The sequence below is a fragment of the Ptychodera flava genome, chromosome 1 (assembly GCF_041260155.1).
Source record: "Ptychodera flava strain L36383 chromosome 1, AS_Pfla_20210202, whole genome shotgun sequence".
NCBI classification, from domain to species: Eukaryota; Metazoa; Hemichordata; class Enteropneusta; family Ptychoderidae; genus Ptychodera; species Ptychodera flava.
In genome coordinates, this window is record NC_091928.1 from 16,896,305 (window position 1) to 16,919,216 (window position 22,912).

Genomic DNA, 22,912 nt, shown 5'->3' on the forward strand with positions numbered 1-22,912 from the left:
TTGAGGATTATAAAGTTTGGGTCAGTGTTCAGTAGATTGATGTCCAGGGGTGACTGTCCTACAACCTGTTATGGGAACTTTTGTGAAAAGAAAAGAGAATCCTTGTGAAATTACTAGGGAAATGACTGGGGAAGCTCAGTGAAATGACAGGAAGGGGAACCTTTGTGGAATGCTCGGGGAACTTAGAAATCACTGATGAAACTTTGTGAAATGACTTGGGAACATCTGAGAAATGACATGTGGACTTTTGTGAGATGACTCTCGAACCTTTGTGAAACGAATGGGAAATCATTAGATAGTAACCCCTATTAGATGACTAGGGAACCCTGTATACCAAACCATAACAGACATACTAGATCACTGATGCTGTCAATTTTACATACCGACATTACATTACAGGTCCAGAGTATGGCACCATGGCGTCTGCATGGAAAGCAGTGTTGACAGAAGCTGAAAGGAAGTGTGATATCCACCTGGAGGTCAAGGAACAGTTAATCACAGATGTACACCAGAAAGTCAAACAGTGGCAGAAAGAAAACTATCACAAGAAGATGCTCAGCTTTAAAGAAACTGTAGAAAGCGAAGAAGGATTTAAAAAGGTATACTTGACAATTAGGTTTTGTGAGCGATGTACAATAGTGAGTATGTATATATTGAATGGTTCATGATCCCAACTGCATGTGGAGGGGGTCACTTGTCAACCTAGGTTGATCTCTCAGCTGAGCAGTTTTGATTTGGTGTCTTCACTAGCTGACCAGGTGCTGTACGTTGTGAGTTTGAATCTGATCAAGAATTCACCGGATTTCTTTTGTCTGGAAAATTTTGTGAGTTCTTTTTATTTCAGTATGCCATTTTTGAATTGTAATACATCATTTGGTAGTATGGGAAATGATACGTAGCCTGTCTGAGAATAACTTGTGATAAATCCGCCAAACATCTTGGTATACTTACATGCTGTATTAGTGGTGTGCCAGGAATATAGTGGCATTGACTCGTGTCATACTACAATTAAACATCCTAAGGGGTTTGTGGCTTTTTACATATTGTGAAGGCCACCCTAAAACGGTCAGTATCAGAGTTGGATCTTCTGTTCCTCAGTTTTGTAGTGGTAGGGTCGAAGGTCGCAGAGCATGTGCACATAGGTGAATCTGTTAGTCTACAGTTGTGTCATATTTGTTCATCAACACTGCAAGAGACTACTTTCTTCGTGTACTTAGTGCTGATGAAAACAATCTTTTTAATCTCTAACCTCTAAGTCTTGGTTCAGTCCTCTTGTTCGCAGAGTTGTAACTTTACAGCAGGAAGTGGGGTGAAAGATAGGCTGAATTTTTGACTACCTGTTTATGTTACTGCACATGTAGGTTAATCATCTGAATTATCTTTTAGCAATACTTTTACTGTCTGTTTAGACGTGTCAACAATATTTCAATGTCAAAGTTTAACCTGTTCTACATCGTTTTGAAAGTGAAATTGTCGTATTTCAGTAACAGATGGGTAGTTTGGCAAATTGTGATTCAAACTAAACCCTTGAATGCATTATATGCTGTGAAGTAATCGGTACTGACAGTGTGATTAGCTTTTCTTGGCTTGTATACTACCATGAAAAAGTATTTTCATAAACCCTTGCACCTCTTATTTCCTGTAAACAGGTCCTAAATACCATTTTTGGCCAAACTATGATGGTGTAAGGGTTAGATGGAATTTTTCTGATCTTCCTTTTCACTTTCAGGCACAAAAACCATGGGCCAAGTTACTTGTCAAAGTAAATTCATCAAAAAAGGCATTTCACAACACATGTAAACTTGAGAAGTCAGCTATCAACGGAGAAAACAACGCTAAAGAGGATCCTCATTATCACCTGACCATGTAAGTAAATTCAATTTCTGATTTGAACTAGTGTTTTGCAATTTTTCATCATAATTTCAGACGAAAATTCATTTAGTTGGTCTAAAACAGGCAGTGTCTTGTGTTTTGAAGAAAAAAGTGTCACCAAATGACAAAATCCCTCATATAACTTCATCTGCAAAGAGTTAAAATGCATATCATATCTTTTTTAGAAAGAAGAGATTACTTTTGAAAGAAACCTCTGTGTTTCCTCTGGCTTCTGAAATTTTTTAGTAAATTTACAAATTGGGTATTGAAACTTTTCGTAAATTTTGAAATTCATATGTAAACTTAACCGTTCCAATACGGAATATCATTCAATCAAATTCAAATTAAGTACAACATGTGCTTAGACAGAACTATTTTGAGGTTTTGGGGCCTTCAGCTCTCAATCAACTAGCTGCTTCCTTGCATTCGTATATTTACGAATCAACAATGAAAAAAATTAGTAAATCATCTAAAAAATTAGTAATTTTACGAATTTGAGAGTGGCAGAGGAAACACAGAACCTCACAACTGGCATTAGGTGTGTTGTGGGAACATCATTTCCATGAACTGTCATGTGAGGGCAGTACACAACTCCCCAATTCCTCCCCATGCTCTGATGTATACAGTGTGTCAGATTTGTAGTATGGCTTGTTCATGTCCATGGAAAACATACATGCTCACTGTAATCGTTTCCCCCGGCGGCTAACCCTTTCATGCAATCCTACAACAATGTCTTGTGTACTGTACATTATCTTCCAGGAAAAGAGATCTCAACAAGGAACACACTGGTGTATTTTTGACTTTTACAAATCCCTGTTCCAGTTCTGTATTGTAACTGGTTGTTTGTTATTGCTCACACTTAATTGCTATATTTGTCTTTTGAATATGACTGTATAATGACTCAAAAACAGAAATTGCGACTGGCTGACAAAGATGCAATGATTCACTCAATGCATTTACAACAACAATTGTTTCAGTTCCTGTTTCTTAGAACCAGCAGAACATTGCATGTGATATAGATTGTTCTTGTAGTACTCATTTACAGTGTTTACTACAAATCAAAATTATCAACTCCATTCTCCACATAATATTTATCTTACTATATCTGTATTGGTGACCTGGTTGTACATAAATATATCTTAGCAGGAACCAGTCTGACATACAATACACTCCACACTTCCTACTGAAACAAAACTATAAATACTGTATCTCTAGCGTGCCTGACATGTAGTGGGCCATTACACAGAGGCAAAAACTCAGCTGCCTGCAATATCTTATCATGTACATGAGAAAAAAATCTCACCAACGATTAACTAAAACAAGTTAACTGGTTCCTAGTTATGTACAGAATCTTGCTTCTCTCTTGTAGGAAATGTTGCCCCTTAACATGGAACTAAACGCATCAAGTGTATACAATCAACCCTAGAAGGTTTTTTTTCAAAACTACCTTAAACTCATTCTTAAAGCTTCGTGGATCAGACCATAGTTCTGTACAAACAAATCAAAACAAACAAATTTTCTTGAATTCATCAGTTCCTGTGTGTGCATTCAAAAAGCTAGTTTCCTAAAAAAAAAAAAGCTAGTTCAGTATTTACAAGTACATGTTGAACCTGTTCATCCCTAATTCAAAGTAAACTGGTCTGTGTTCACCATTAATAACAATGGCTTTGGGCCAAACCAAAGCTGTGAAAGGTAATGGAATATTTCAATGAGAAAGTTTACCCTTAGTGTCTGAGAATTTTTGAATTTTTCTTTTTTATTCTAGGATGTTTGTTTATTTTTGTTTTATTTATTTATTGCCTATAATGTCTTTTAACTGTTTCTTTATTTCATATTTTCTTTGTTTGTTTACACATGCTGAGATGATAAGATGTTGTGTTCTCTGTGTATTGGCTTTTCCCACTCCAGATAAAGAAACTCCATGACAAGGTAGACAAATGCAAGCAGGACAAGATCAAAGCCAAGGAGAAATATGAAAAGGCGCTATCAGAGCTGACCAACTACAATGCACGGTACATGGAAGACATGACAGGACAATTCAACAAGACACAGGAATTCGAAGCAAGGAGACTCAATTTCTTCAAGGAAGTTTTGTCAGATTTACATGCTAGATTAGATCTCTCATCTCAAACAAAGTAAGTTAGTCTTCTAGCCCTTGAATTCAACTCTTTGCAGTTATTTTGACGACGTAAACATTCACAACAGTTGTTTAACCTTTGAGTCCCAGAGTCAATTTTTGTCACCTTTATGCAATATAATGCCAAAAATTTTTTTGCAGATCTAGACAGTTTTTTCATATTTTTCCAAAAATTTTTGTCAAAAACAAATAGCCAATGAAAAGTTGTGTCCATTTCTTTCAAGAGCATCAAAACAAATACAGAAACATATATAAAAATTGATAAAATGTTGCACTGACATTTTCTAGGAAAAATTACAGCACTCAAAGGATTAAACCTGGAATTCAAATGGACCATGGCCAGCAAGAACACAAATGCCTGGCCATGAGGGTGGCACTGCGTTCCTGATCACTGATCATTTAAAGTACTGAACAAGTATAAAACTCTCCCATCTTTAAAAACACAAATACCTAGCCATAAGAGCGCTATTGTATACAAACATTGACTGTACTGCTGTGCAAACATGGATCTCTCTCATTACACAATGTGCAACTGTGAGGGCGCTATTGAATACATGCAAACTGTTCATGAGTGTACTGTTTAAAAATTGATCTGTCTCAAAGGGAACCTTCAAAATCAAAGTTGAAACCAAAATCCTTATCATAACACACTCTATCCACTGCCGCCTATGTGATTATGCACTCTGTATCAAGAGATAATCTGATATGTGGTTTTTTATTTTCCAGTTTCTCTCAGGTATACTCTGACTTCATACAGACTGTACAGAATGCAGACGCTGACAAAGACTTGAAATGGTGGAAGAACACACACGGTACTGGAATGGCCATGAGCTGGCCTGCATTTGAGGTCAGCACTCTATTTTGAAGTCTTTCGGGCATTTGAAGCATTGTAGGATATCAAATGATAACAACAACTTTCCTGTTAACAGTGGTATTGAATGCATTGTTTTTAATGAGCGTGAACACAGGGCCTGGTACAAAGACTTTTGATGTGTACAAGTTACAGTCACATAGTAGTATAATTATATTATTTTGAACTTTTGTTGTTTGTAATGGCCTTATCAGTGCTGGGTGTAAATCACAACTGAATGAGGTCTTAAATTTGATTTGTCTGTCAATTTGTCTGTCTAACATGTCTGAAATGCACAAGATATCTGTCAGGCATCAACTGCATTTTACAAACAAATGTCAATCACATATGTATATATAGGTATATGTGTGTGTGTGTGTGTTGTGTGTGTATGCGTGTGTGTGTGTTTAGAGAGAGAGAGAGAGAGAGAGAGAGAGAGAGAGAGAGAGAGAGAGAGAGAGAGAGAGAGAGAGAGAGAGAGAGAGAGAGAGAGAGAGAGAGAGAGTGCATACACATGCACAACTTGATTAAACTAGCCTTTTTTACAAGCATTTTGCTCAGAGTATAATAGTTTTGGAAACTTAAGTTATTAAAAGTATTTTATAATTATAACAGTTTGTACTTATGACTTGATTCAACATTTTGGTTGATGAGATTATTTTTTTGTATTGCAGGAATATTCTGAAGAGATGCATTCAATAAGTTCCAAGAAGAAAAGCAAGGGTAATGTTGGTGGTGGTGATGGTGTCATGTTGACCAATGCGTCGTTCAAGGGCAACTCAGAGTTTTCAGCTAACAGTAGCTTGGGCATGGGCGATGCTGGGATCCATCAAGTCGGAGACAGGTCAGTTTTTGTGCATCTTTGACTGTATGTCAGGGTGTTTGTCAGCATGTCTGTCTGCCTGTCGGTTTGTCAGCGTGTCTATTGGTATGTCAGTGTATCTGTCTATTACTTTGTCCGTGTCTGTTTGGGTATCTTGGTACTTTGTTGAAGGGCATCTGCTTTCTGTTTTCAAAACAAAGAAGACAATGTTTTGTGTGATTCTAAATGGGCAGTTTTTTGTTCTGAGATTGTTAATGTACCATCATTACACTAATAAGATGCATCTGTACAAATAATGAGGTGATAAGGTTTCAACTATATCTCAATAACATTTGATAAGTAAACATTCTCTTCGTGGATTCTTCTCTCATGCAATATGTGTGTGTAGCTGTGCTTAGTTGCACTAAAATGGAACAAAAATAATTAACATTCAAAAACAAGAAACAAAAGAGTTTTCAATTCATTAAACTCAAAAAAATTCAGAAATTCAAAACGTTAGGAATTCAGAATTATTTATTGGTGTTCCTACATAACTTCCTTTGAAATTGAAAAGAAACAAAAAAAATAATTGTATGGAGATCTTCTTCTGTGTTTCATTTGTGTAAAACAGTAAAGTTTTTAAGTTAATAATCATACATGGCGATCATCATGTACAGACATTTTTTGTCAGTTTGCATTGTGTACTTGTTTTCATGTCAAAGGGCCTACTCCGGAATGAATGGTACCCAGTGTGTTCTACAGATACTGTAGAGCCAAGAGGTATCGTGATGGCTGTACAAACAAACCCATGTGTCCAAATGGGAAATGGAATTATGTTTTCCTATATTTGTTTGTGCATATGGTTCTGTTTGTGCCTGCCTTCTTTCAGATTCTAGGGTTCGTCGATTCAAACGTGTTCACGTTCTCATTGTCACTTGTCTATTTTTTTTCCATCCATTTGCCATCTTGTTCGTCTTGTCACTTAGTGGCTACCAATCATCTTCACAAACCCCAAGCAGATTCAATGCCTATAACGATTACGCACAACAAAGCTACAGTCAGCCATCACCAGAACCAGACATCACGCCAAGGTTAGTCGGTTTTACCCTCGTCCAGTTGCCCATCTCAGGAACTGTAGTCTGTATTACGGCTGGTAATCAACATATCAGTGTCCTGTTTGTGTGTTTCCTATGTTAAACCCTTCCATTGATATGGTTTCACCCAAGTGTATTGTTATCAATGGTGAGTGTGGACCTGTTTACAGGGAATTAGGGGTGAACACGTTAGACAGACAAACTTGTAAGTAGCCATGCCGCCATGTATGTAATGTCCGACGTTCACCAGATTTGTTGATGTTGCCTCCATTGTCTTGAATGGATGTAGTTGGACCTATATACATGGAAATTTGGTGTCAAAGGGTCTCAGCGGTTTAATTATTTGTAGTGTCAGCCTGGTAGCTATAGATGGCTTTGCACCTGTATATCATTTGCACTGCCAGGATAGCAATGACATTGTGAGCTTAGTATAACATGTTGTGTATTGGGAACTAGCAAGTTGAATGTAGCATAGCATCTTGTGCCTAACGTAAATGTTCTATAGACTTCTGTAGAATTCTATTGAATCTTGTTTTTCTATAGAATCCTATAGAAGATGGTGCCAAAACTCTATAAACTTCTGTAGAATTTCTATAGATATCTATAGGAGATCTAAATGTAATAGGACATAGTCTATATTCTTTTTTGTAAGGGGTCAATTGGGAGCTTCCAAGTAGAATGCAGCATAACATCTTGTATATTTGGAGCTAGCAAGTAGAATTTAGCACAACGTGTTGTGTATTTGGTGGTGGGAAGTAGAATGTAGTATTTGTGTTGTTGGTGGTAGTTTCCAAATAACCAAGCATGTAAACACATGGCCACAGGCGAAAAAGAAAGCAGATTTGAAATATGGTTTCCTCTTTGAAACGGAATATCTGTATTCGATTCATCACATACCTCATCCATAATCTCAGTTGTGAACCATTGATTTGCATCCAGATGGCAAACACCGTTTTTGCACCAGTATAACAAAGACCCATTTATTCTTGAACAGTTTTAGAAGCTTTTACCATGCAATGTTAACAGTGAAAAACTTACCGTGATAAGCTACAAAGCACTTGCCATGCATATTATATAAAATGTACACAAAGACGGCAATACTGTCTATGATGAAGATGAGTAATACTTGAAAGATTTATCAAATTTTCAAAGAGGAAATTGGATGAGGTGTATTATGAAATACATTTTGATTTGGCATTTGCAGGTAACAGTATATATGTGTTTCTTCCTCCCCCCCCCCAACCGTTGATTCGCCTGTGATTTGGTTTCCTGTGTACAGTGACAACATTGACATTGTTTGTTGGGTCGTAATGACTCGCCTCATAAATGTCTGTGAAAACATAAAGAATTGGATGAAACCTCTGAAATTCAAACTCAAAGACTCAGAGCTGTGGCTCTCTTATGGTTATTCACACAAAAGTCGGCACATTTGCTTGCAGAAAATTCTGCCAAAGTTACTTGGCACAAAGACTCCCCCCAACTTTCGTAAAATGGCAAAATGTGAAAGTGAAAACAGAGAGAGAAAAGAGAGACTATTGTACATTTTAGAAAGCCTTCGTATACACTGTCAATCAAAGTCAAACTTCCAGGACAGACACAATAAGGATGAAAAAAAAAACATATGCATAGCTGAGCCATTTCATTGTCTATTTTCTGTCTGTCTTTGATGTGGTATATTGTGAACAGCATTTGCAAGGTCATATGTTGTCTGTACGTGCTGTAATGTCAAGTAGCACTGTGTAGCTTGTACATTTTGTGAAGTTCTGTATCAGTGTTCTGTAGTATGTAATTTGTAGCTATATGAGTGTAACCAATTGACAAGCAGTGTGAATAGTTACATCGTTGTAATGATGAATTACACCAGCCATAAGTATTTACTGCTACTGTACCGTACCAGTGTTTTACAGATATGATTAATGTGAAATAAGAATATATTTGCAAATGGATTTGTTTTGCTTTATAGTGTGTATTATTCAACACTGATTTCTCAACACCGTATAATTTCATAATCTGAAAGTGTGCCAACATTTACACTCGTTCTCATCTATCATCGAACGCGCAACTTCATGTGAATGTTGATACATCTCATGAATTCATCAGTGTGTTTCCTTTGAAACTTCATGAGTTGATAAGGAACTTCCTAGGAAGATTTCGCCGCCTCAACGATGTAATTAATAATATTGCTACAGACTTCCAGACAAGTCGGCGCCAACAAATTAAAACTTGCTGGGGCATACAAGCATACAACACGCGTGCGCCACATTTATTTTCGCTAAGAGCATGCATTGCACAGTTGTCCCTGGAACGCTCCATGCTTTCCGCGGTGTTCGAGTTTTTCCAAACTTTTGTTGGTTTGTCCATGGTGCCGATGAGTTTTGTAAATGAAAATGTCATCAGAATTTGTGTTTAACGTTCACTTCCAATACTATGGTGCACAAAAGATAACATCCGTGTACATGAAGAGAGGGTGAATTCATGAGAATGAAAGCTAGTAAGTGAAAGTTTAAAATGCCGAGGTGGAACTTTAAAGGCGAAGATTTACGTTCAGGATGGGACATCGCCATCAGTTTCGGGCAGAGAAACGTTCTTACACTTTTGTGAAATACGAAAGATTCACATTTCAAGAGAGAAAAAATGTACCCGAAATTTCCTTGAGAATCAACATCGCGCATGTTCGTTTTGAGAGTCAACATCGCGCTAGTTCATTTCCTCACCCCGGAACAAATGTACGTGCGTGTAATGACGATACTATGAATGATGACGGTCCCATTTTCAAATGTGTGCACATTCTCTCGCAAAGAAACGACAAGTACCGGGAGTAATGTTTGCTATGGCATTAGCAGTCGCTAGTTCAGTGAACCTGTAGGCGACATCTTGATGAGATCTCAGCTCGCTCTTTATATAGTTGAAACACGGCTCGCCAACGTTGAAAACATTATATGGTGGCTGGTAAATCAGTCGAACCCCTCTCGCCTGCAATAGTCGTTGGAGATTTTGCTCAACATATCGGGCGTGATGGAAACCGCAATTATCCATAATTACACAGTCACCTACGGCCAAACAAGGATTTCCAAAATTATCCGTAACTCGAACAGCCTCATCGAAAAAGTTCAATAACTCCAACCCATTTGATGGTCCAACGATCACATCGGAATGATCGACACCCGCAGCACTGACAAGGATGTTGATCGCGTACGTAGCGTTCGATGCATGGCATGGCCGGTTGTATTTGAACTGCCGGTGTTCTGATTTCTGCGTGTCCAAAACGACGATTGCCTGTAGTTCTGATCACCGAAGACTCGTCAAACCAATGAATTTGATTTATATTGTAATCAGAAACAGTTTCTATGAAATCCAGTGTATATTGTCCGATAGCTGGAGTCATCGATTCGGCAGCAAGACTTGATATTTTCTTTCGACTCATGTTCAGGTATTCGGTTATCGCTCGGTGAATTGTCGCCAGCGATGGTACGTTTTCGGCCGTACACCCGTTATCATCAAGAAGTTACCTTCTGATTTCGTGCAAGTAAATACTTGGTTGCCGCCTTTTATAGAACTCGATATGTTGGAGAATGTTGTCGACAACTTTAGTACGTTCTCGCGCTGGTCTATCACTAAGGGAGCCTGTTCTCTCGTATTTGCAGCAGATACTGTGCGCTGTTGATTTAGACACTCCGGTCGTCGATGCAATTTCACCATAAGAAACGCCTTTCAAGTGAAGTTCTCAGATGCGTCTTCGCGTCAGAATGGTGTCGGGAAACCACGTTGCATTTTGGAAGTGTGTACTATACTGTGCACGGCAGTTGTACAATGTTGCAGCAACCCTCAACTTTGCCGCCCAAACTATTTTTGTATCTGCGATCTGTTATTCGCATTTTAGTTGTTGTATTAATGAAATGAAATTCGCGCACACATTTTACCGGTTTAAAACTTCGCCTATTGTTTTTGAACAATTCATACGAATCGCTAATGTAAAGGTACGTATTCACGTAGCTAGGAATATGACGTTCACGTCAGTCGTTTGCGTACAGTGTATCTTATGTTTACATAAACTTGTAAACTTGTCGCCAGCGCGGCGCGGCGGCGTCTGAAATCTTCCTAGGAAGTTCCTTATCAACTCATGAAGTTTCAAAGGAAACACACTGATGAATTCATGAGATGTATCAACATTCACATGAAGTTGCGCGTTCGATGATAGATGAGAACGAGTGTAAATTTTTCCGACTATCTGTAGTACACATATCAAAATTGACTTCAACTTTGCTCAAACATCCCTCAACTAAACTTTTACTTTGAACCATCCTCTCATCAAACAATAATGAAAATCAGGGGTCGCTGTACAAAGTTTGGTACTAGAGAAATAATTTACCAAACAGTTACCGATATTTGAAATTCAAAATGGCTGCTGTCCCTGTGTTAACTCTGTGACAAAAGATTAAATTTGTGATTTTCACAAAAGTAAGATGGTGAAAACTTTACTTGATCATGAAAACGATAACAGGGCATTTAACACAGAGAGATGCTTTGGAGAGTAGAACAAGAACTTGGCATTGATGTGCAAAAGAAAAATAAGATATTGAATAAAAAAATTATCCAAAGTAACAGCTACAGGCTCTATAATGATGGTGTGTTGTCATGCCAACAGTGCCATGGATCAAGAAGCTGATCCTAATCCGTTCAATGATGAATGGGATGACCAGGAAGCCGTCGGTGTACCAGTCAGGGCTTTGTATGACTACGAAGGAGCTGAAGAAGATGAGTTGACGTTCAAAAGTGGTAAGATCTTCCATACGTGGTACAGTGTAGGCATGTGTGTGTGTGTGTGTTTTATGTGTGTGTAATGTGTGTTGGGCTCTCCATCTATGTATGTGTTTACTGATCGCAGGATGTATGTTCGGTAAGGGACTTTGATGTGACCCATTGCATGTACTGGTGTAATAAGGCGTTAAGATTGTACTGACTGTGAAATTGAAAAATACAGTTGCACAGTGGTCAGATGTCATGTTTGTACAAATTTTAGTGATTGAAATGCGTCTTTGTTTATCAGGAGTAAAGTAATTAATTTAAGCAAGTATTTTGTGTTTTTAACATCTGTGTATGCTCACAAAAACTCATTTATGTGCTTGTCAATAATCTGCCCACCAAGCCAATATGATGCACCACTGCCTTTAAGTTTTCCTTTGAATGCAAGAAAATTTCCTACATTATGGTGTGTCGATATAGAACTTACTCAAGACAGTTTTAAGACATTGCTAAATTGAATCAAAGAGTTCAGATACCACGTGTGCCATAGAGCAAGGTGAATTTCCAGAGAAGAACAGAAAGAAACTTGTAGAGTGAATTTTAACCAAACTGTGTGCATGACACTTTGAAAGTTTTCTTATGTATAACAAAAGAGAATACTGTATGTTGCCAAATAATCGATAGTCATCGATGCACGTTTCACATACACACTGTGCTCATGCACAGATATCATTAAGCATGGTATTTTTAAAGGGTAGAAGCCATTTGCTTTCCAACTGAAAACATTTCTGAACTCTCTGACTGTATTCATGAATTTCCCAAAATTTCTGTTCATCGTCCCTATCCCAGTACGTGTAGTATGGGAAATTTTCACCCATCAAAAAGAACTTTCATCAGTAATTAAACAAATATCATGAAAAGGAATTGGTAGATTCCTGTATTTGCCAAGGAGACTCAGATAAAAACTAACAGAAAATTTCAAAATAAACACTGGCTGCAATAATGTTTTGAAAATATATATTTTTAAGTTGTAGCACTAGAAAATCACTTGACAAAGATAGAAAAATTCCAACAAGGAAATGAGAAGCCCCCTCCCCCTTCCCACCAAATATTAACTTTGTGAATTTTTTTCAGGTACTGTATTCACAAAACTGGAGGATGAAGATGAGCAAGGCTGGTGTAAAGGAAGGATAGACGGCAAAGTGGGATTGTATCCAGCTAACTATGCTGAACCTGTATAGTGCTGTAAACACATAAATATTCATTATTCAAATGTCATACGTACACATACACTTATATCCAGTGTTTCTCCTAAGAATCGCCCTTCATCAAAATGTTTATAATTCCCCAATGACAAGGAAGTATCTCTAAATGGTAGTTGTACTGGAGGTTTGATAATCAGGAACCCTTGAAATTGAACTCTGGAAAGTCATTGAAAACCCTGAAGTTCATCGATTGAACAGTAACGCAACACTTACTTTCTGAGTAATCTACACTTGTAAAAACCTGAGCTTGTGCGTTCATGAATTGAAAAAAACTGTAATTTGGATACTCTGTTATAAATACACACACTATGTTTAAATTCATCTCTGCTCCAGTCGTAGGCTTAACAGTATCCATATTTTGTTTAGACAGCAAAATATTTCCGAACATTTCATTTAGGATTGTAAATAGAAATAAAATATGGTGATTCTGATGCAGGTCTCTGCATCAGAACTGAACAGTGTATTGTCAAAGAAACCATTTGAAAGTAGTAATTGATATCGCAAAGTGATTTGATTCCCTGGTGTTGTGAGAGAAACATTGTCTAGATATGTGTTTTCTGAATTCAGAGAGAAAGGTACGGGTGTTCGTTAAGTATTTTCTCCCCTGAGTTACGGATGAGTAACAAATTTACAGAGTAGGGTTTTTACAGCATAGAGACACACGAGTGACAATAGTTGAAGATTTTGATATCATGTATAATGTGTAGCAATGTTAGGATACCACAGATAGGATAACAATGATTAAATGTTACACTGTATCAAAAGGCAATAACTGCAACTTTTGCAACATTTCAAACTTTTTTGACAAAGTTTATCTGTTTTTCACGGCTTGCGTAACCCCCTGGATTTTTGCAGGCTTTGGTATGCCCATGCTGTAGATTTGTGGCTAGGAGAAACCATGTTTACTGATTTAGGGGTGGAGCCTAACTGTGTTGTACAATTGGCTTTGATACCCTCAAACCATGTTTGGCCATACTGTAGAGGCTGTCACACATTCACCTGTACTGTATGATGACCAAGCGTGCACTGTTCAATCCTGGGATGCACTGTGCAATCCCAGCATGCATTTAACTTCTCATACTACAGCAATAAGTTTTGTCCGGTATGATATTAATATCTATTTACATTTGGTAACTATTTGAAACTAAATTAATGCGATTTGCCTGCTTTTCCCTTCAAGTGTTGTGAAAAACCAAGCCTGCTTTGAAACACATTTCAAAGAAATTGCAGAATTGAGTTTTATTCCCAGTTGAAAATGTAGCAACGTCCTTTACAAGTCTACCAGAGACTCTTTGTCCATTCTGTCAGAAATATTTTCTTTCAGTTGAGTCTAAGAAAGTACAGAGAACAGCATTTTTCAGTTTTAGCTCATAAAACAAATCTTGTCACCAATTCTCACTGTCAACAGTATTTGCTTTGCTGCCATTTGTAAAATGCCATCGTTTTATGGCACGATGCGGCAATGTCTCTTTGCACTTCTATTTTGCTTGATCAGAAATGTCTGCAGTGCAAGTCATAACTGCAGGAAAGTAGGAAAGAGGCAGAATGAATACTTGATATATTTTACGATGACTGACATGAATTTATCATCAAATCATTTGAGGCATTAAATTGTAGATAGGTGCATGAAAAATCTAAGTGTTACATGCCATGGCATGTAGTGGATTCCATCAAATTCTTACTGATTGCCGTGTCATAGGTTATGAATAAATTTGAATATCACCATGATTACAAATCATGTCATAGGTCAACATGAAAGTTTATTCAGAATATTATATTATGAATTTATGTGTGACTAGTACATATAACCTGGTTTCTTCAAAATTCTGTATCAGAGATAATCGAAAAACCCTTCCTTTTGACTTTTTCAGGGTGTTCAATAATGATCAATGATGTGTGTATATTATATTTTGTGTGCCTGCTACCTAATTTCTGTAATTTATGAAGTTAAAAGTCACAATCCATATTCTGTTTATAATGACAAAGTAAATGCATGGAAGAATTATTCCTGTCCTTGTGTGTGTATGCTGTCAGGTAGAAGACAAATAAAATGTTGTGACCTTTTGAGTTCAAAGTTCAGCCCTTTTAGGTCACCCAGAGGTCATAGGGTACAACTTCCGAGATATCTGTACAATTGTATTAATTGTAATCATCAACAGTTTTATAGTTGAACTTTGGACAACAATCATTAAACCCTGCATTTTTTTGAATGCATGATAAGAAAATAAATTTCAATGTCACAAATTTTTGTGTAATAATCACATCCATATTTCTCCTATTTATGTTGTGCCTTTGTTTCAACCTGGAGTTGTATTATCAATATATCCAAATTGTATTTAAACAAAATCAAAACAATTTACTTAAACAATAAGGTACACATTTGAATGTTTTCTTTGAGGTATGACCGAAAAACAATGGTGTGATCAGCCCACCCCTTTTGTTAATCAGACAAGTAGAGTAGTACTTTATGTTATCATGTCTACAGTTAGATTACGAACCTTAACCCCAACATATATTATATTATGTTATTCTATTTAATTCTGCATATGTACCTAGTGAAATTATCATGATTACACATATAAGCGACTGTTTTCAACAATATTTTAGTAACTCATCCTTTTCATTGAAAATTATGTGCTGAACCACATAGAAATCTATGATGGACTGTTCTATTATCTTCAGCATGTAGGGGTTTTACCTCTGCTGTTGCAAGACGGTGGACTTCTGTTACTGTATTTAATAAGACATGTATGTATATGTATGAAATAGCAATTTGTCAATTGTGTTTTTGAAATTAATATCAACAGAATTGTAGAAATATGGTACATTTTTTCATAGACCTTAAAACGGAAGGACAGGCAACTAGCTATTTTCTTTCATGTAATCCTGGTTATAATCCGTGAAAAACTTGAACACTCATTAACATAAACAAACGTAACTGTTTATCTCTCGTATCGCAAGCTCACGGAAATTCCCGTGATTTGAGAGGCTTGTCAGACGCGAGATTATGTTAATCACTACAACATTGCGATCAGCGCATGCTCAAGCTTTCGCGTCTAATTTCAAAGTGTCGTGTTGTAAACAACAATAGCCGATTGAGTCGGAGACGCGTGAATTTAGTCCTAGTTTTACAAATGTACGTATGACTTCCTCCCAAAAATACTAGTTCAAACCACGAAATAAGACACGTAGAAACGTACATTAGCACTGTCATGCATTATTATTACAACAGAGAAACATGAGACGGCAAGAAAATTACTCAGAGGAAACGCACAAAATGTCGTGTTGTAAACAACAATGGCCGATTGAGTCGGTGACGCGTGAATTTAGTCCTAGTTTTACAAATGTACGTATGACTTCCTCCTAAAAATACTAGTTCAAACCACGAAATAAGACACGTAGAAACGTACGTTAGCACTGTCATGCATTATTATTACAACAGAGAAACATGAGACGGTACGAAAAATTACTCAGAGGAAACGCACAAAATGTCGTGTTGTAAACAACAATGGCCGACTGAGTCGGAGACGCGTGAATAGTCCTAGTTTTACAAATGTACGCATGACTTCCTCCAAAAAATACTAGTTCAATCCACGAAATAAGACACGTAGAAACGTACATTAGCACTGTCATGCATTATTAAGAGGGTAAAAAATTACTTAGTTGAAACGCACAAAAAGATCGTCCATCAACAGCAATCATGACGGCCGATCGAGCTGGAGATGCCTGCACGTGAATTTGGTACAAATTTGGTGAATTTGGTACAAGTTTTACAATGTAAACATGATTTGCCCCGCAAAATACTAGTCAGTTGACGAAATACCTAACGTTGAAACGTTTACTATCATTGACATGCATTATCATTACAGCAGAGAAATATGACAGGATATGAAATTTTCAGTTGAAACATGAAGTCGCTTCGTAAACAACAATGGCCGATCGGGCTGAAGACGCACGAGTTTTTAAAATACTACAGTGCCGAAGTGCAAGAAGTACATAATGAAGTAAAGAAAGTTTACAGCATTACACATGAATCAGAAATAAACGGAAGAGTTATCAGGGGTGTACAATGATTAGATTGCAAATTAACTTTGCCGACTCGATCATGAATTGACGGGAATTACAAAAACAACAACAATAAATATACCTAATAGTGACTCATCTGTCGAAAATGGTAGCAAAATTGTCTGTAAAAATCAATGGGTAATACAATGCTTGAAAACAACGTGAACTAGACCCCGGAACAGAACGCGACTTGACTCGACAGCACAGGTATAGCGTCTTCTGTGTAGCGCCAGTGCTGCCAAGACGTCACTGTGTCATCACGTGACGTGTTTTGCGTTTACATAACTGCGCAGAGGATTATAACCCAGATCGTACGGGTAAACACGCAAGTTTCTTTGTCTTTTCTGGCAGTTGCCTGTCCTTCCGTTTTTAAGGTCTATGATTTTTTGAGGAAAATAGCTTAAAAAATTTCAAAAAAATAAATTCTGTGGAAATCAAAATATGCAAATGTTATATTGTTTCATCTCTTTGCTGTAACATTTTGGTTCAGAAACTTTATATTAGGGAGTTCTTGGTAATGAATCATAGCTATCTAGTTCATGAATCATTGCCAGGTAGGTCATGAATCATGGTTATCTAGGTCATGAATCATGGTTATCTAGGTCATGAATCATGGTTATCTAGGTCATGAATCATGGTTATCCAGGTCATGAATGTGGTCATCTAGATCATGAATCATGGTTATCTAGGTCATGAATCATGGTTATCTAGGTCATGAATCATGGTTATCTAGTTCTGTCATGACCTTTCATGGTTTAGTTCGGTCAGGTTAAAGAATGTGAAAGGAAATGAATTTGCAAGAAACTGTTCAAGGTTACCTTTGTGAAGAGAGAATGAAAGACATGGTCTCTTCAAAAGACCAAATTGACTGTTATCAAATCTTACATTATTCACTTCACTTTTCAATTGAAAAGCCCAGATTTTGTATCAAACGTACATCTATTTCACATAGATGGGTCATTTACATATCAATGGTAGCCATGTTAGTACAGACTCTCCTGAAAGACAGACTGCACAGGTTCCCTTGAAAAGAAAATGTACAGACTCTCTTGTGAACAGAATGTCTCAGTAATGGTTGCCAGAACTGAGTGTGAATAGACCATACTTTTTGTAAATTTTGCCATGTATAGAGAGCTGTTCTTGTGATATGTGTTTGAAAAGGTACATTTATTTGGTGGTTCACATTTTATTTGTTATATTATAGTGTACAACAAATTTACCACTCCATTGCTGAAGAGACAGTTTACAATTAGAAATGGACAGATTTGACAGTATTAGTACTTGTGTCCTTGCGTGGTTTAGTTTGGTCAGGCTTAGGAATGTGAAAGGAAATGAATTTGAAAGAAATTGTCCAGTCTTTTGCAAGAAACTTCAACATAAGAGCATCATCAACTGTGAATTGTTCTATTCTCAGACGTGTACCAGGATTATTTTGAATTTTGTACTTTATTGAGAAGTTTGCTTTCTTCACTTTGTTTGAACTGTCGGCAACAATTGCCGTTTCATCTGTGACCGTCAAAAGGAAGCAGAGTTGATGGAACGTAGAAGTCAGTGCCAGTATCACCTCTGCACAGTGTAACTTCACCACAGAAAACAATAGATTTGGACCAAACCATTCTGTGGAAAGGGTTCAAACAGGATGCATAGGGAGCTGTACCAGACATAACATGAAAACGAAGCATTATCCTTACATAAAGTCTCTCTACCAAGTTTGTTGTACAGACTTTGTCACAGGGATTCATTTACCAGAACTTGTAACCATGATGATAACCATGATGATAACCATGATGGCAACCATGATGGCAACCATGATGATAACCATGATGGCAACCATGATGGCAACCATGATGGTAACCATGATGATGCACACTTTTTGGTCGGTATTTGCATAACTGAATTCAAAAAATGAGAAAGTTGCCTGACATTGAGGTACATCATTTGTTGTTTGTACTCTGGTCGTTAATAAATATAATTATTTAATTTTTACTTTTGGACTCTTTGGTTTTCGTTTCATCAGTTGTGGTGTATTTTGGTCATAATGGAAGAGGACCAACTTGTTCAGTAGTGGTGGGTGAAATGTTATAGAAATTAATGTATTAACCCCGTAGAATGAAAGTATAATATGGCTACTGACTTTAGGGCTAAATGAGATTTTAATGTGAAAGTAATAAAGGTAGTGTGTTTTGAAATTGAATGAATTTATCCCAAACTTTCCTTAATGAAACTTTCAACCATTCTAATAACATTCCAAGGACAAAATCAGGGGGGCTACCATACAAAGTTTTGCACAAGCGTAACATTTATATTTGAAATTCAAAATGGCCTCCATCCATGTGTTGACTTCTGTGGGAACAAATAAAATTTTTAGGTTTTCACAATAAGAAGACTGAAAATTACATGTAATTTCAAGATCTTCAAAATGGGCCCTCACAAGTGTTGACGGGAAAAGAACTTAAAAATGTGCGAGTCCAAATTTGTGTCCCAGAGGCGCATTCTTCGTTTACAGATTCATTGTGATGTTATCAAATAGGTTAAAAATGGAAGAGTTAGTTGTATTTCTTTAGTTCTGCTCGTTTTGTTACAAAGCATAGAGGGTACTGTAACATCTTTTTTTAGCCAGAAATTAGAATCTTTTCTGGTAAGTCGATTCGCTTATTTAAAACTAGTGAGAGCGCCACCACTGGTCAGAATATGGATTCTGTCTTACTTAATTTCAGGCTGCTGCCACTGGCGGCGCGATAATAGCAGATATGTTTTCGAAGAGATGGGGGTCGAGAATGGTTAATGGGCAAGTGGTACTGTAACTTTTGAGGATTTTTTTCACTATTTGCGCTTTTAATATCAACTACAGCTTCTTGTCCTACTCCCAAAGCAAATGAAGGTTCACAGTATTCAGCTTGTGAACTCTGCCTGCACGTGATTAAAAAACCCAAAACCATTTTGGACACTGGTTAATACACTTCAAGGCAATAAAATATAGCAACTCAAATGAATAGCTGAACAAGTTGATAGAATTAAACATGTTACATGTACAGGATGTATATTTCTGAGCTCTCTGATGTAAATTACAATCAGTTTGAAAATCAGACTACCCTCTTTAAATAAAGTGTAAATAAAATAAAAACAATATGCACCCTGAAAACCTGTTGAATTTGCCCCACAATCTCAGAAAAACTAGTGGACACTGTTTTTTGGCACCTGGCGACTACTCACGATGCTTGTATAGAAAATCACCAGAATGCCTTAAGCAGTTGTGCATTTTTTACCACTCAGTAGCAAGACACTGCGCACCCTTCCCTGTCATAGACGGCTTGTCATGCTGTTTGACAATATATTTCTTATCGTCAAACAGTAGAATAAACCATTTTTTCATACCAAAGATCGCGCAGTGCCTAGTCTTTCTTCTTTTCATTTCAAAAGCTTTTTTTCATTAATAACGTTTCGCGCGTCTGAAAAAGTACACAAAGCATACACAGTATAGACTCTATCGTGAAAAGTTCGTTGCCATGGGCAAATGACATCAGTGGTTCTACAGCGTGCCCCTCATCCAGTTGAAACAACATCAGGAAATTGTAATCAGTGTTAATGTGAACCCGGCCGGTTGCACGTGTCCATTACGTATTAACCCGTCAAGCCATTTAGCAAAATGCCTAGTGAGACAGGGAAACATTTGGCCAGATAACAAATAAATTGGCGATCAACTTCACTGGTGGGTACAGTACAGCAATTGCAAACACTAAAATCAGCGGGTAATCTCAATCGGTGGCAATCGTGAATTACTCTTCATTGGATTCAGATTATTTTCTACCATACACCATGAGAGAAATGGTTTGTACCACTGTGCGATGTTTACGCAGCCTGAAGTATCAGTATCAATTTTATGGCCAGAGTTGGGCTTCCTGCTGACTTTTGTATTACAATCGCTTTAGGGAGCGTTCAGTTTTTACGGCCTGGGGGGGCCGGCAAAATCTTGTCGCCGGTGTTCAAAAAATATAGACCCCCCCTGCATTTTTTGTGAAAAAATGATGACCCCCCCTTTGTCAGACGAAAAAAATTGATGACCCCCCCCCCTGAAAAATAACCAAAACCCATATGTCAAATTTACCCGCATGTTTGGATTTGAACTCTGGTACGCGGCGCACTTTATTCGATGCAGTGCACAAACGTCTCAGCCACATCCATTGAAACGTCTGTTAATTAGGACGACTGTAAGGCAATTTTTAACTTCATTTCCATAGACAACTCATGTCCATGGACATTGTATAAAGTAAACTTTATGGGAGTGGTTCGCCAAGGCAGCCCTCCGGTTAAGAGGGTCATGGGCCATTACGTAAAGTCAACTTTATTCTAGTGGGCCGCCAAAGGTGGCACGCCGGTAAAGAGGGTCGATCATGGCTATTGCATAAAGTAGACTTTACTGGACAGGGCCGCTGAAGGCGCGCGGCCATTACCATTATTCAGTGCGTGATCCCAGGGGTCCCTCAAAAATGTTTCTAATACAAGCCGCGGCTTCAATTGGGAATTTTACGGTAAGATTGCCGTGGGGTATTACATAAAGTCAATTTATTGTAGTGGGCCGCCGGAGGCGGCCCGCCGGTAAAGAGGGTCAATCATGGCCATTGCATGAAGTAAACCTAATTGGAGTGGGCCCCAAAGTTGTCTGCCCTTTAGAGGGTCATGGGTAATACATAATGTATATTTATTGTACTGGGCCGCCGAAGGCGGCCCGCCGGTAAAGAGGGTCAATCATGGCCATTGCATGAAGTAAACCTAATTGGAGTTGGCCACCAAAGGCGACTGCCCGTTAAGAGGGTCTTGGGTAATACATAATGTATATTTATTGTAGTGGGCCGCCGAAGGCGGCCCGCCGGTAAAGAGGGTCGATCATGGCCATGGCATAAAGTCAACTTTATTGTTGGTATTATGTTTTTGAAAATGTGGTGACCCCCCCTTTCCTACCAGTGAAAAAGCGATGACCCCCCCCTTTGCGGATTCCAAAATTATGATGACCCCCCCCTTGGATTTTGCCGGCCCCCCCGCCGTAAAAACTGAACGGTACCTTACCAGACCACTGAAGTTGACCGCCAATTTACTTGTTATCTGGCCAAATGACTCTCTGTCTTACAAGGCACTTTGCTAAATGGCTTGACCGTTAATGTGGCGTTGTCTGTAAAGTGTCATGTGAAATTCGATCAAGCTGCAGAACTTCATTAGCCAAGGTGTTGTTTTAATAGATGTGCATCAGCGAATTTTACGACATTAACACAATGGGATTGATGTGGTCTTGTTTACATCTTTAATCAGCTACATGCTCTCAGTTACACAACACACCAGGGCCACTCCATGAATGTCAGACAGAGAAACATAAACAAAGCACCAAACCTTGCAATGTCATGTATCTTTCTTTTTTATTCGTGATGAACAAGTGAGCGTGAAAGTTCAGGTAGCTTTGGGAATTGACAGGCTAGACCAGCATCATATAAACTTACATGTTCAAAATACATTTGTAATGTATTTATGGAGTTCCCGATTGGACTCAATGGTGCAAGAACCTTTTCAACATAGCGATTCTAATTACATAAACGTAAAAAAAGAATACGGTTTATTACAAGGCATCCTTTTCACTGAAACACTCGCAAACATGATTATGATGTGTTCTATTATAGCTCATTTCCTTTATACCATTTAGACAAATTATTTTCAGCTTTAAGGTATTTTTAAATTTGTAACAGCACTAGTACTTTCTCTTTCGTTCTGTTTTTGAGGCAAACTGTGATGAGAATGTTCCCTCACAGTATTTCATCATTCTATTCATTTGTACATGTTGTGAGAGCTAGGATTGCAATGATTAGACCGTTTTTAGCAACAGAAAACTTATCATTGTATCCAATCAGGAATTCCCAAAGTTGTTTAATATGTAGATTCACTGAAACTGGACAAGGAAAATTCCAAAACCTTCCTGAACTTTCACGCTCACTTGTTCATAGGGAATAAAAATGAAAGATACATGACATTGCAAAGTGTGGTGATTTGTTTATTTTTCTCTGTCTGGCGTACAGTGGAGTGGCCCAGGTGTGATGTGTA

General features: G+C 37.7%; 1 protein-coding gene across 1 annotated transcript in view; it reads left to right on the plus strand.

Moving 5' to 3' along the window:
- Positions 1–18,814, plus strand: part of LOC139131548 (protein kinase C and casein kinase substrate in neurons protein 1-like) — a 42,553-nt gene extending 23,739 nt beyond the window's left edge. The window contains 10 exon segments of the mRNA XM_070697643.1: positions 400–599; positions 1,730–1,844; positions 1,847–1,866; positions 3,781–4,007; positions 4,736–4,856; positions 5,534–5,703; positions 6,648–6,752; positions 11,401–11,531; positions 12,633–15,585; positions 17,203–18,814. Of these exon segments, the coding sequence (XP_070553744.1) occupies positions 400–599; positions 1,730–1,844; positions 1,847–1,866; positions 3,781–4,007; positions 4,736–4,856; positions 5,534–5,703; positions 6,648–6,752; positions 11,401–11,531; positions 12,633–12,739 (1,196 nt within the window). The 3' untranslated portion in view covers positions 12,740–15,585; positions 17,203–18,814.
- Positions 18,815–22,912: the final 4,098 nt, after the last annotated feature.